General features: G+C 45.0%; 1 protein-coding gene across 6 annotated transcripts in view; it reads right to left on the reverse strand.

Moving 5' to 3' along the window:
- Nucleotides 1–15,257, reverse strand: part of USP34 (ubiquitin specific peptidase 34) — a 438,538-nt gene that overhangs the window by 205,133 nt on the left and 218,148 nt on the right. For 4 of the 6 annotated variants that reach the window (XM_063918244.1, XM_063918241.1, XM_063918240.1 and 1 more), the window contains 7 exons: nt 8,552–8,704; nt 7,731–7,835; nt 6,162–6,217; nt 5,792–5,912; nt 5,516–5,699; nt 3,600–3,763; nt 3,183–3,224 (listed from right to left, as the gene is read on the reverse strand). In XM_063918244.1, coding sequence (XP_063774314.1) covers nt 3,183–3,224; nt 3,600–3,763; nt 5,516–5,699; nt 5,792–5,912; nt 6,162–6,217; nt 7,731–7,835; nt 8,552–8,704 — 825 coding nt within the window. The remainder of the gene's footprint in view (nt 1–3,182; nt 3,225–3,599; nt 3,764–5,515; nt 5,700–5,791; nt 5,913–6,161; nt 6,218–7,730; nt 7,836–8,551; nt 8,705–15,257) is intronic. The other 2 variants (XM_063918243.1, XM_063918242.1) reach the window with 1 other exon arrangement.

A 15,257-nucleotide genomic window follows, 5' to 3' on the forward strand; every position in this document is an offset into this window, starting at 1 on the left:
TTGCAGCTGAAGTGGAACTGGAACAATGACCTGAGTCTGTACCAGTTCCAGAATTGCTTCCTGTAAAGTCATACTTGCTTCTTGAGAAGCTGGTAAGCCTCATTTGAAGAATCTGTGAGGTGGGAGTTCCCGAAACTCCACTCTGTAGCCCTGGGCTATAAGATCTTTGACCCAGGGATCCTGGCATGACGTTGCCCATATTTGACTGAAGAATCTTAAATGGGCTCCCACCTGCCTATCTTCCAGGCAGTGCGGACCACTGTCATGCTGAAGGCTTAGAGGAAGCAGAACCGGGGTTCTGTTCCTGTGAATCTGCAGTTGCTGGTTTTCTGGGTTTACCTCTATTGCCTCTGAAGGCGGTAGAACCACCTTTGGTTTTGTTTTTAAATTTCGCTGTCCGAAAGGACTGCAGAGTTGGAGCAGTGTAGGATTTTCCAGTCGGGGGAGCTGCGGAAGTAAGGTATGTAGACTTACCCGCCGTAGCCTTGGATATCCATGTATCCAGTTCATCTCCAAAAAGGGCTTCACCTGTGAAAGGTAGGCTTTCCACACCTTTCCTGGAATCCGCAGTCCACTGGCGTAGCCACAATCCCCTGCGTACTAACACTGCCATGGCAGTGGTGCGTGCGTTGAGTAAACCAATTTCCTTTATGGCCTCCACCATAAAGTTAGCAGAATCCTGTATATGCTGTAGGAGTAAAATGATCTCCCCCTGGATAAGGAATCTAAGCCATCAATTAGATTACCTGACCATTCTGCAATGGCCTATTGCACAAGCTATAATGGGTCTCTGGACCACCTCCGCAGCTGTGAACAGAGATTTGAGAGTCTCAATCTTGCGGTCTGCAGCATCCTTCAAGGAAGCTGCCCCAGGAACAGGTTAAACTATCTTACGTGACAGCCTAGAAACCGATGCGTCAACTATCGGTGTTTTCCCATTTTTTCCCATCACCCTGAGGAAACGGGAAGGATGCGAGTAACCGTTTTGGGATCTGAAACTTCGTCAGGATTTACCCAAGTTGCTTCAAATAGGGAATTTAATTCCTTAGATGCAGGGAAAGTAGCTGAGGATTTCTTTTTTACATTAAAATAAGTTTCCTCATCTTCCTCTGTCACTTTGTCAGGGATGTGCAGGACATCTCTAATAGCTTCTATCAGGGCCTGTGTTCCTTGTGACAAAGCTGCATCCCCCCCTCCCAAGTCCACCTCACCCTCCTCTGGGTATGATACATCATCATCATTAGTATCAGCCTGCATGATTTGGGCCAGAGTACTTTTCTGTGGACATATGGCAAGGGTCTGAGATGCTGGAATAACCACTAAATCTCTATTCATCAAGTCATCAAAAGATTGCCTTAAGTATTGCGTCTCCTTCTCATTTTGGGATAATTTATTCGTAATATTTGAAATCATCCCTTTTAATTAATCTAACCAGACTGGTTCAGATCCACTAGCCTGAGAATGTGTACTATCCTGAGTACATGGCAGTGATCCCCCAGATTGAGAAAAACACTCTGATGTGCATGATACACACTCCTTTGACGTAATGAATGTGAAAGAAAACACACACACACACACACACACACACACAGGAAAATGGGGTAAAACACAGTTAACCCACACAGAGCCCTCTAGGGAGACACAGAGTATAATGGAGCCAGGCACACAGCGCCCCTATAGCTAAAGTACAAATTTAGCTGGGTCGCAAACCAAGTACCCATAATAGGGTTTAGTACACCAAATATTGCTCCCCCCCCCCCCCCCTTTGCTATGACCCCCTTGTACAGCTGAGGTGCTCTGGAGACCTTGTGGAGGAGCTGCGCTTCCCTGCCAGTCTGTCTGTGTATAGCTGCAGAGGGAAAATGGCACTGGTGAGCTGCTGGATCCGCACATAGTGAAGCCCCGCCCGCTTAATGGCACGCGGTCTTTATTTTTATTTTTTTTACTGGCTGAGGTAATTTCTGTTCTACAGTGGGTTAAAACCCCTGTAGAATTGCTGCCAGTGTGGGGATATGTTTGTTGTGGCTTTAGCTCGCCCCTCACAGCGGGACACACAGCATCCTGCATGCCTCTGAAGCCTGGAGCGGCAGCCTGCTTATCAGCGCTGCGCTCCTACCTCTTGTGCCGGCATTACAGCCGGCGACCCGCTAAACGGGACGCCGGCCACCTACTCACCACTCTTCTTACTTTTGGCTTTGTTGGGGTGGTGGCGTGCTGCAGGTCTGTACGCTCGCCGTGGTGGAGCTTGTGAATAGGACCCTCAGGTGCTCAGTGTCCTGTCAGTGGGGAACGGGACCATTAACCCTAGGGAGGTTTGGCTGCCCCCCCCCCCCCCCCCTCCCTAAGTCCCACGAAGCAGGCAGTCTGGTGCCAGCCCAACCTGCATTTAAACAATTAAAAAAAAAAAAAAAAAAATGCAGAACACTCTTCAGGAGCTTCCCAAGCGTGACCGGCTCCTCCGGGCACATTTCCTAAACAAAGTCTGGTAGGAGGGGCATAGAGGGAGGAGCCAGCCCACACTATCAATTTCTTTAAGTGCCCATGGCTCCTAGTGGACCAGTCTATACCTCATGGTACTAATGTGGACCTCAGTATCCTCTAGGACGTAAGAGAAAATGCACATATACGTTCAAAATCTCTGACATGCGGGAGGACACCCAGCACAGGCAGAGCAGATTATAGGCAGTGCAGACTGGGTGACTGTCCAGGGGCCCCCACATGTTGGCATACATTGAGCCGGTGTGGCCCCTCTGAACACTTTCTGGCCGTCTCCAATTCCCAGGAGCACAGGATGGTTATCTTTGAGATGGTGACAGCAGTGATCGGCAGCGTGGCAATCAGTAATCAGTAGGGGAGGGTGAGGTCAGCAGCAGCGGAGGGAAGTTTCTCTTCCCTGCCGCTGCTAACACTGCCTATCTGACTGGTCACATCTTGTGCGACCAGGTCAGATAAAGCACTTGCAGGCATGGTCGCATCTGATGCGACCATGCCAGGCAAGTGGTTAAATGTGTTTCTGCAATATTTCAGTTTCAGGAGAAACTGTAGAATTTCTTAATTAACTTGAGAGATTAAGTGAATTTTTAGGATTACGGATGTTTCATTAGGTGGTGTACGTTTAAAATTTGTTTTATTTGCTTTAAACAGTAAAAAAAAAAAAAAAAAAAGCCATAACAAGCACATACATTTTGGAGATTCGCACCAGAGCTGCATTCTTTCCATAAGTACTATATAAGAAATGCAACACAACATGAAATCAGATGCAGGTGGTCCAAGTATATATAATTTAGTGAAGGTCTGACGCAGTTTATGGAAGAAATTCTTAAGTATTTATTTTTATATACGCAGACCATATACTCAAATTGTACACTAGTGCAAAGCACCATTGGTAAGGCGGGAATGTAAGGAAAAGTCCTATTTATCTTTTTATTATATTATATATATTTTCCTGGACTTTTTGCTGGAATAAAAGGCATTAACTATTTAATTATTACCGATGGTGCTAAAAACTTTATTCTTATTGCCACACATTGCCAAACACCAAGCTATAAAACACAGAATTTACTAATACTTCATACATGGGCACTACAGAACTTCCATACCTTAGCTGTAAAGATGGCTTGCCTGGCCTCCGGTATCATGTATAACTGCTGAATGGTAGAAGCCAGATAACAGGTTGCTCCGAGATTAGTTAGCCCAACGAACCTGCATTCAGCCCGGACATCATCGTGTGGCCAATAGTCCCATTTATAAGGTGCGTGGGAAGCTGTACAATATAATTTCTAGATTAATAGAATTTATAGAAACAATACAGGACAGACACATTTTCTCCAAAAGGGATAATTACACAGCAATAAATTGTACGTTTACTGCAATTACAGTTTAGCAAATGACCCACAGTTACTTAAAACAATCACATTATGATGCGCTAATTGTTTCAGTACCCACCCACTCAAACACAATATACATATCACAACTAGATTTACGTTTTTAGCATACACTGGGGTAATTAACTAAAGATTCAGCAAATGAGGTGCATGAGCTCAGAAACTGTCTGCACCAGGGATTAAGCTGAGGGTGGTACAAGAGAAATGCCAAATCCAACAGGCATGCAAGACATTACAGTCCACCAGACAAGCTGCATACAAGGCGTTCACACCAGACTGTCCACTTGGTAACTTAACACAATATTTTACACAAGTGGAAAAAGTCACGGCTTAATCCCTGTCAGTTTTAGAACGGTTTACTTTAATCCACAATTATTGGAAAATAGGAATAAATGCTGATGCATAAGACACAGCAACAGAGAAAAAGTGACGTACAAAGAGACACAGAACCAAGAACGTTAGAAACAACTCACAAGTCCCATATTAAAAGCACCCCAACTACAGGAGTTCAGTGCAGCTTGGGAAAATGCCATGTTGCCTGGAGTGTGCACTTCCGAGCAGTGCTCAGCGTTAAAGCATCCACCATTCTGGAGCACAGAACACTCTGCATGGTTGTGCCTAGTTTAGGTCAGTGTTTGCTGAGGATGCCCCCTGTGGAAACTATAACGTTTTGTGAAGGCGTGCACTGAGGACCAAGTAATTGCCCTTCACAGCTGTTCAACTTAAGCACCCTGCTGCATTGCCCGAATCGAATACGCCTGGTTAAGGTCAGCATAGGCTGCCCAAAAGAAACATAAACCTGCTTAATAGCAGAAGTAATCCAACGATCTAAGGATTGCTTGGAAGCAGACAAGCACCAGCTGTGAGCGTCATAGAGGATTAAGAATACAGACTTTCGAACTGGAGCAATCCAGGTCCACATAAACCGTCAACGCCCAGACTACATCCAAGAAGCAGATAGGGCTATCAGAATCAGTAGGACAGAAACACCACTTTCAAAACCACTGCAGGTAAACTGACTCCAGAGGCACAAAATGAGCCCACTAATACACCTTGAAGACCAAACTGAAGTCCAAAAGTTAGGACAGGCAGAACGTATGGCTGCTGCACATGCAGTAACCCAGAAATTAGCGCTTTCAAGTGCTGGAAGCCACATTGATAATGTGTGAGGTTGACACATGCAGTGAAGGTCTGGAGGCCAAGCCGCACCAATGAGAGTGACCAGTAACAGCAGGTTACTGGCGGAAACCAGAACCCAAAGGCCATTCTATCAAGATCCTTTCCCCAACATGTACACAGAACCAGCCTATCCCGGTCACACATACTTTCAGATCATCTGGTTATATCACTGTTTTGGTTGGTTTGTTTTTTTGGATATGCAGAATTATTTTCATCTACTACAGGGGAAGCCAACTTGTGGCACTCCAGCAGGGTATATGTATTACTGTCCACATGATAAAGATCACCTATTTTGGTTATGATAAGCTGCAAATGGCTCAGATTGATTTTGGGCGTGACCTGTATGAACATAATATATTCATAAATGATACTGCATTACTCCCTTTAGCAAAGAAAACCCCTACATAATGCATTAATAGACCGTAAAAGAAATGTAAATACGCTGCTCTTACACTGCATATGCTGTGCCATTACCCAGTTGTGCAACAGCCTGTAGTTCTCCACTGAGCCCTTCACCATTTCCACCAGGAGGTCATATGCCGCTGCCCGGGAGGAATGGGATTTACATTTGGGCTGCAGCCTGTCCTTTAGGCTTGGCAACAGGAAAAGTAGATTAAAAACATCTCTGAGGAACTCCTGAAAAAAACAACAACCAGAGAACCAATTAAACTTTAAGTTAACGGCCAATAGGAACAGGGGATAGACAGAGCAGAGATACTTAATCCTACCTGCCCTTCCCTAGAAAATTTGAAGGGAGGTTTATGTTTGATGACACTGGTTGCAAGCCTCAGGAGTCCTGTCATGCCATCATCTTCTATGTTACCATCCTGGTAGTCTAGGATTTCTCGGCTAGAAAAAGAAGACAAATAAAAACCCACAATCTTTAATTATGTGCTTCCATAACTAGATTCTCCATATAAAAGTAAAAAACAAACAAACGACAGATGAATAAACTATTAAGATTAAAAAAAAGCAACCCCTAAATGGAAGATTACGCTGCAGCTACACTGGCACCAATAAAGGAGCAGTATTTCTGAGGCCCATGAAGTGGCAGTATCTGCCAGGCGATGACAACAAAGTAATAGGAAACCGTCTTACCTGCGAATGCAGTCTGCCAAATGCCTTGCTAATGCGTCCAAATCAAGCAATGTGGTCTAGGAATAAAATGAAGAAAACTAAATAAATATGTTGCTCCCTCTAAACACCAGAACACACAAAAAAGGAAATGTACATTAAGCAGATTGCCTGATGGAGTTTTATACAAAAAAAATGTACTTTTTATTCACCAATTATAGATGTGACCTCATATACTATTACTGCAGTCGCGCCAAATATCCCTTCTCGGCAGGCCATGTCCCATACCAGTGTCTTTTTTGCTTGAATGTGCTTCTTAATCGCAATGCGATGTAACAAAACCGCTTCATGCGACTACACGGAATAATTTGATATGTGACACTTCTATATCTTGGTGTGACTGGTTTTGTCACATCTGATTGTAACTAAGACACACATTCAGGAGAAAAAGACACTACACCCCACGGAGCGGCTCCCTCGCACCAGGCGACTCACATCTAGTTATCTTTTCATTGCTGCTGTAAAATCACACTCTAAGGGGTCAATCCTATTAGGTGAGAATTGCCTTGTGTGAGCTGCAAGTTGCCGTTTTTACTGAAAAATCTTGCTGCAAATTAATTTTGCAATCCAATTACAAATTTGCATTGAAGCAGTCAGAGAAAACTCGCATTTCTCCGTTCGCTAAAGCCTGGGAGTTGGAGATGGCAGGGAAAATCTTTATTTTAAGGTAAAAATGTTGTGACTTGCTTCAGAACCCCTAATAGGATCGACGCCTAATAATTTTTCTTGAAAGCACAAATTAAGCAAGTTGTATACAACAAAAAAACAACACAAGACTGTAACCATACTTCCCAACATTGGTGATCTGTAAGTTGGGATCTTCCGTGTCCGAAAAGTGGGAGGAGCATCACTGTGAGTGGGCAGGAGCATATCTGCAAGCCCCAATATGCATCACAGTAGGGCGTGCCCAGTACGATTAGAGATATTGGAATGCCCTCAGGGCTCGCCCTTCACTGTAAATAGATGCCATGCGCTTTGCATGGAATGTATTCACACACTGCTCTGCAGTGGTTACAGATGTTGTTTTGTAGGCAAAGAGTGGTCACAACAAATACTGATTTGATTTCTCTTCTGTTCATTTACTTTGCATTTTCAAGATTGATAAAAAATTTGAACACTTCTATTTTTCTTACTTTGCAGCATTTTTTCCACCCCTGCCTAAAGGTCCACACACACTGGGCCCAGCGTGTATGCACAGTGATGATCGCTGACACCACTGGGCTGAAAAGCTATGGAAAGCCGCTCACCCCGCCGTTCATCTACTGGTAATACCAGTAGATGAACGGTGGCCGCCAGCGATGGAGCGGGAGCGCGCATCAGCGCTCACCGCTCATCGTTTGGGCATACACACTGGGCGGCTTTGAGCTGAAAGCAGCTCAACACACCAAAAGTGAGCTGCTTTCAGCTCAAAATCGCCCAGTGTGTATGGGCCTTAACACATTTGCACAGTACTGTATGCGCTGCATTAGGAACTAAAATCTTTTAGTGTTTTCAATAAACAATTAAAAAAAGCATCTTGCACTCCAACTATACCTGACTGGCATCTTTGACATGGATGTTATCGATCAGTTTACACAGTAACCAAAAATATTCTTTACATCCAGGTCGTAGAATAGTTTCTTCCTCGTAGTCCTCTACCTATAGGAAAACAAGGCGTGAATGAAACTAAGAATATAGAGGGGTAATAGAAAAGTGGTATTTAACAGCTGTGTGCTTTGATATGAACACTGTTTCCACACACACAAAATGTGGTCAATTCAATTAGGGGTGATGTTCTCACCCTCACAAGTAAGGGCAGCGATGTTTAGCTGCCGGACTTACTGACTTTTGTTTGCAGCCCGATAAACCGGATCGTGGGGGAGAGGGGAGAAGGGGCTAGTGTGTGCTGTTGACGGAATATAGATGTCAACAGCAATTTGACCACTTCAGCACTAACTGGATTGAGCCCAATATGTACTATTGGCTTTAGCCTAGGGAATGCAAACCTGCATCTAATTTTTTTTTAAAGTAAGGACTAAATAAAAATAGACTAGGATTTCTCAACACATAGTCAGAACTGGGCATAATTTGAAGACCTTTCTAAGCATGCACAGCATAAAGTTCTACAACACTGGGTCAGACAATGTCAAGCAGTTCCACACAAGGAAACCTTAAATCCACGTAGACCTGGATATGATAATATCCTATGAACTGCTTCATAAGAACAAACCAAACTTACTTTTGTTTCATTGCTTCTCAAATGTGTACCAGATTTGCTTCCTGTGCACATTTTGATTCACAATATAAAAAGGATATAATTCCTGTCTTTTAGAACAATAATTATGAAGTAAATTGCTAAAAGTGAAAACACTTACCCGAATAGGTTTCAATGCTTGAGCATCGGGAAGAAATTTCAACAAAGTTGATGCAGCCAGCAGCAAAAATGATCTGTTTATTGAGTCACCGCCATCCAGACCAGAAAGGGACAGCTTGTACAGACCATTGCAGGATTCATGACGCACTGCAGTCTTACAAGGAAAAGCAAAAATAAACAATCTTAGACTTTCATTATATACTTCAATTCTGTTAATAGTAGCAGATGTTGTTAATAGCAGATTATTAAATGTGGATGGCTCTTTTTAATGAAAATATTTAAGTCTTTAAAATACACTATTCTTATATTTATTTTAAAGTTTTTGCTATATATTTCAATCAATTTGGTGTCTGAGACTTCTAAAACCAAAACTCCACCATTTACAATATGCAATATTTTATGCTAAAATGGCAAGTGTCCATTGTGACTGTACACATGCAAATATCATGCGTTTTCCGGAAATTGCAGTTTGATTTTATGACAACGGTAAGTGCTTGTGTAGCTGGGATCTATAGTAGGCTGAATGTCCATTTTAAATCAATGATGACTTGTGCTTTTGACCAATGGGGCCCAGGCCTTGGCCGATATTGCTCCATATACGAATTACGTTCACACCACACTTTGGTCTCAGCAGTGTAATGAATGTAATTCATGTGATTCACAAATGGAAATACCCTATGTTTATCCGAAATAGAAAGCACAGAAAAACATTGCACAAACCAAGAAATGTAGAAGTATGACAATCAGAAAGATATAATATTCCACTAAATACAAGGTAATGCTATGTTATCTGCCATATCATAAACTGAAAGGCGGTAAGAATTTTTGGATAGAAAGTGTATGGTGGATGGGGTTGCAGAGAATGAATTCACAGTTCACTAACATCTGTGATATTTAACAGTAAACCTTTTATAACATTTCTAGTTTTCGATGTCATTTAGAATTCAAGGTAATTTTTTGATTGCTTCCTGTACAAATGACCCCATAATGTATTTAAAACAATCCACACTGCAATACACTAAAGTAGGTAACGACAGGAAGTTAAATAACCAGATACTATAAACTGGAGTTGATCACGAAACTGGATGGAAAAGGCCAGAGCTTTAGAACATACAGGTGACTATGTACGTGCATAAGCTTCAGTCAAGAAACTTTGTACACACAAGGTCGTACCAAAAAACAAAATTCAACACTTTTTTTTTTTTTTTAGTTTTTGGGGTGTCATTCTGCATGTTTCACCATATGTGACCCAATTAGTGTACAGTGTACACCCGCCATGCTTCAGGCAAGGTTACTATTCCCAATCGTAGACCACGTGAATGGTAAATGAAGCAATTCTTGAATTTTTTTTTAAAAACAAACCATGTTGAACTATTGACTGTAACTAGACACGGTCTACCTAGTGTCTGGAAGCCATAGCACACATACTACAAAACTGTGCGCTGAATAAAAGTATCGCTTTATTTTTGTTCCTAATGCGTTTCCCCAAAAAAAAAAAAAGAATTTACTCACCGGTAATTCTATTTCTCATAGTCCGTAGTGGATGCTGGGGACTCCGTAAGGACCATGGGGATTAGCGGCTCCGCAGGAGACTGGGCACAACTACAAAGAAAGCTTTAGACTACTGGTGTGCACTGGCTCCTCCCACTAAGACCCTCCTCCAGACATCAGTTAGGATACTGTGCCCGGAAGAGCTGACACAATTAGGAAGGATTTTGAATCCCGGGTAAGACTCATACCAGCCACACCAATCACACCGTATAACTCGTGATACAATACCCAGTTAACAGTATGAAATATAACTGAGCCTCTCAACAGATGGCTCAACAATAACCCTTTAGTTAAGCAATAACTATATACAAGTATTGCAGACAATCCGCACTTGGGATGGGCGCCCAGCATCCACTACGGACTATGAGAAATAGAATTACCGGTGAGTAAATTCTTATTTTCTCTAACGTCCTAGTGGATGCTGGGGACTCCGTAAGGACCATGGGAATTATACCAAAGCTCCCAAACGGGCGGGAGAGTGCGGATGACTCTGCAGCACCGAATGAGAGAACTCAAGGTCCTCCTCAGCCAGGGTATCAAATTTGTAGAATTTAGCAAACGTGTTTGCCCCTGACCAAGTAGCAGCTCGGCAAAGTTGAAGAGCCGAGACACCTCGGGCAGCCGCCCAAGAAGAGACCACTTTCCTCGTGGAATGGGCTTTTACTGATTTAGGACGCGGCAGTCCAGCCGCAGAATGTGCAAGCTGAATCGTACTACAGATCCAGCGAGCAATAGTCTGCTTAGAAGCAGGAGCACCCATCTTGTTGGATGCATACAGGACAAAGAGCGAGTCAGTCTTCCTGACTCCAGCTGTCAAGGAAACAAATTTTTAGGGCCCTGACTACGTCCAGCAACTTGGAATCCTCCAAGTCATTTGTAGCCGCAGGCACCACGATAGGTTGGTTCAGATGAAAAGCGGATACCACTTTGGGGAGAAACTGGGGACGAGTCCTCAATTCTGCCCTATCCATATGGAAAATCAGATAAGGGCTTTTACATGACAAAGCCGCCAATTCTGAAACACGCCTGGCCGAAGCCAAGGCCAACAACATGACCACTTTCCACGTGAGATATTTTAAATCCACGGTTGTCAGTGGCTCAAACCAATGTGACTTTAGGAAATCCAACACCACGTTGAGATCCCAAGGTGCCACTGGAGGCACAAAAGGGGGCTGAATATGCAGCACTCCCTTAACAAAAGTCTGAACTTCAGGTAGTGAAGCCAATTCTCTCTGGAAGAAAATCGATAGAGCCGAAATCTGGACCTTAATGGAACCCAATTTAAGGCCCATAGTCACCCGACTGTAGGAAGTGCAGGAACCGGCCCAGCTGAAATTCTTCCGTTGGGGCCTTCCTGGCCTCACACCACGCAACATATTTTCGCCATATGCGGTGATAATGGTTCGCGGTTACTTCTTTCCTAGCTTTTATCAGCGTAGGAATGACTTCCTCCGGAATGCCCTTTTCCTTCAGGATCCGGTGTTCAACCGCCATGCCGTCAAACGCAGCCGCGGTAAGTCTTGGAACAGATAGGGCCCCTGCTGCAGCAGGTCCTGTCTGAGCGGTAGAGGCCATGGGTCCTCTGACATCATTTCTTGAAGTTCCGGATACCACGCTCTTCTTGGCCAATCCGGAACAATGAGTATAGTTCTTACTCCTCTTCTCCTTATTATCCTCAGTACCTTTGGTATGAGAGGAAGAGGAGGGAACACATAAACCGATCGGTACACCCACGGTGTTACCAGAGCGTCCACAGCTATCGCCTGCGGGTCTCTTGACCTGGCGCAATATTTTTCTAGCTTTTTGTTTAGGCGGGACGCCATCATGTCCACCTGTGGTTTTTCCCACTGGTTTACAATCATTTGAAAGACTTCTGGATGAAGTCCCCACTCTCCCGGGTGGAGGTCGTGCCTGCTGAGGAAGTCTGCTTCCCAGTTGACCACTCCCGGAATGAACACTGCTGACAGTGCTAACACGTGATTTTCCGCCCATCGGAGAATCCTTGTGGCTTCTGCCATCGCCGTCCTGCTTCTCGTGCCGCCCTGTGGATTTACATGGGCGACTGCCGTGATGTTGTCTGACTGGATCAGTACCGGCTGGTTTTGAAGCAGGGGTTTTGCCTGACTTAGGGCATTGTAAATGGCCCTTAGTTCCAGAATATTTATGTGCAGGGAAGTCTCCTGACTTGTCCATAGTCCTTGGAAGTTTCTTCCCTGTGTGACTGCTCCCCAGCCTCGAAGGCTGGCATCCGTGGTCACCAGGACCCAGTCCTGTATGCCGAATCTGCGGCCCTCTTGAAGATGAGCACACTGCAGCCACCACAGCAGAGACACCCTTGTCCTTGGAGACAGGGTTATCAGACTATGCATCTGAAGATGCGATCCGGACCACTTGTCCAACAGGTCCCACTGAAAGGTTCTTGCATGAAACCTGCCGAATGGAATCGCTTCGTAGGAAGCTACCATTTTTCCCAGGATCCGCGTGCAGTGATGCACCGACACCTGTTTTGGTTTTAGGAGGCCTCTGACTAGAGATGACAGCTCCTTGGCCTTCTCCTCCGGGAGAAACACTTTTCTCTGTTCTGTGTCCAGAACCATCCCTAGGAACAGTAAGGCGTGTCGTAGGGACCAGCTGTGACTTTGGAATGTTTAGAATCCAGCCGTGCTGTTGCAGCACTTCCCGAGATAGTGCTACCCCTACCCATAACTGTTCTCTGGACCTCGCCTTTATCAGGAGATCGTCCAAGTACGGGATAATTAAAACTCCCTTCCTTCGAAGGAGTATCATCATTTCCGCCATTACCTTGGTAAAGACCCTCGGAGCCGTGGAGAGACCGAACGGCAACGTCTGGAATTGGTAATGACAATCTTGTACCACAAACCTGAGGTACTCCTGGTGAGGATGGTAAATGGGGACATGTAGGTAAGCATCCTTGATGTTCAGCGATACCATGTAATCTCCCTCGTCCAGGCTCGCAATAACCGCCCTGAGCGATTCCATCTTGAACTTGAATTTTTTTATATATGTGTTCAAGGATTTCAAATTTAAAATGGGTCTCACCGAACCGTCCGGTTTCGGTACCACAAACATTGTGGAATAGTAACCCCTTCCTTGTTGAAGTAGGGGCACCTTTACTATCACTTGTTGTGAATACAGCTTTTGAATTGCCTGTAACACTGCCTCCCTGCCTGAGGGAGTGGTTGGCAAGGCAGATTTGAGGAAACGGCGGGGGGGAGACGTCTCGAATTCCAGTTTGTACCCCTGAGATACTATTTGAAGGATCCAGGGATCCACCCGTGAGCGAGCCCACTGCTTGCTGAAATATTTGAGACGGGCCCCCACCGTACCTGGCTCTGCCTGTGGAGCCCCAGCGTCATGCTGTGGACTTTGAGGAAGCGGGTGAGGACTTTTGCTCCTGGGAACTGGCTGTATGTTGCAGCTTTTTCCCTCTACCTCTGCCTCTGGGCAGAAAGGACGCGCCTTTAACCCGCTTGCCCCTATTGGGCCGAAAGGACTGTACCTGATAATACGGTGCTTTCTTTGGTTGTGAGGGAACATGGGGCAAAAATGTAGACTTCCCAGCTGTTGCTGTGGAAACGAGGTCCGAGAGACCATCCCCGAACAATTCCTCACCCTTATAAGGCAGAACTTCCATGTGTCGTTTGGAATCTGCATCACCTGTCCACTGCCGAGTCCATAACCCTCTCCTGGCAGAAATGGACATTGCACTAATTTTGGATGCCAGCCGGCAAATATCCCTCTGTGCATCCCTCATGTATAAAAGTGCGTCTTTTATATGCCCTACGTTCAGCAAAATAGTGTCCCTATCTAGGGTATCTATATTTTCTGACAGGGAATCTGACCACGCAGCAGCAGCGCTGCACATCCAGGCTGAAGCTATAGCCGGTCTCAGTATCACACCTGTGTGTGTATATATAGATTTCAGGATAGCCTCCTGCTTTCTATCAGCAGATTCCTTCAGGGCGGCCGTATCCGGAGACGGTAGTGCCACCTTCTTCGACAAGCGTGTGAGCGCCTTATCCACCCTAGGGGATGTTTCCCACCGTGACCTATCCTCTGGCGGGAAAGGGTACGCCATTAGTAACCTCTTAGAAATTACCATCTTTTTATCAGGGGAAGCCCACGCTTCTTCACACACTTCATTTAACTCTTCAGATGGAGGAAAAGCTACTGGTAGTTTTTTCTCTCCAAACATTATACCCTTTTTTGTGGTACCGGGGGTAACATCAGAAATGTGTAACACATTTTTCATTGCCTCAATCATGTAACGTGTGGCCCTACTGGAAGTTACATTAGTCTCATCGTCGTCGACACTGGAGTCAGTATCCGTGTCGACATCTGTGTCAACCATCTGAGGTAGCGGGCGTTTTAGAGCCCCTGATGGTTTTTGAGACGCCTGGGCAGGCACAGGCTGAGAAGCCGGCTGTCCCACATTAGGTATGTCGTCAAACCTTTTATGTAAGGAGTCGACACTATCACGTAATTCCTTCCACAGCACCATCCACTCAGGTGTCGACCCCGCAGGGGGTGACATCACATTTACAGGCATCTGCTCCGCCTCCACATAAGCCTCCTCATCAAACATGTCGACACAGCCGTACCGACACACCGCAAACACACAGGGAATGCTCTGACAGAGGACAGGACCCCACAAAGCCCTTTGGAGAGGCAGAGAGAGAGTATGCCAGCACACACCAGAGCGCTATATAACACTGGGATCCCACTATCAATGAGTGTTTTCCCTATAGCTGCTTTTTTATATATATTACATATATATATATATATATATATATATATATGTATCTATACTGCGCCTAAATTTAGTGCCCCTCCTCTCTTTTTTACCCTTCTGTAGTATTCTCAGACTGCAGGGGAGAGCCAGGGAGCTTTCTTCCAGCGGAACTGTGAGGGAAAAATGGCGCCAGTGTGCTGAGGGAGAAGCCCCGCCCCCTTTTCGGCGGACTTTCTCCCGCTTTTTCTGTTATACTGGCAGGGGTAATTTTGCATCTATATAGCCCCTAGGACTATATATGATGCATATTTTGCCAGCCAAGGTGTTATCTATTGCCCTCAGGGCGCCCCCCCCCAGCGCCCTGCACCCATCAGTGACCGAAGTATGAGGTGTACATGAGGAG

This window comes from Pseudophryne corroboree, chromosome 4 (genome assembly GCF_028390025.1).
Source record: "Pseudophryne corroboree isolate aPseCor3 chromosome 4, aPseCor3.hap2, whole genome shotgun sequence".
Classification (NCBI taxonomy): Eukaryota; Metazoa; Chordata; class Amphibia; order Anura; family Myobatrachidae; genus Pseudophryne; species Pseudophryne corroboree.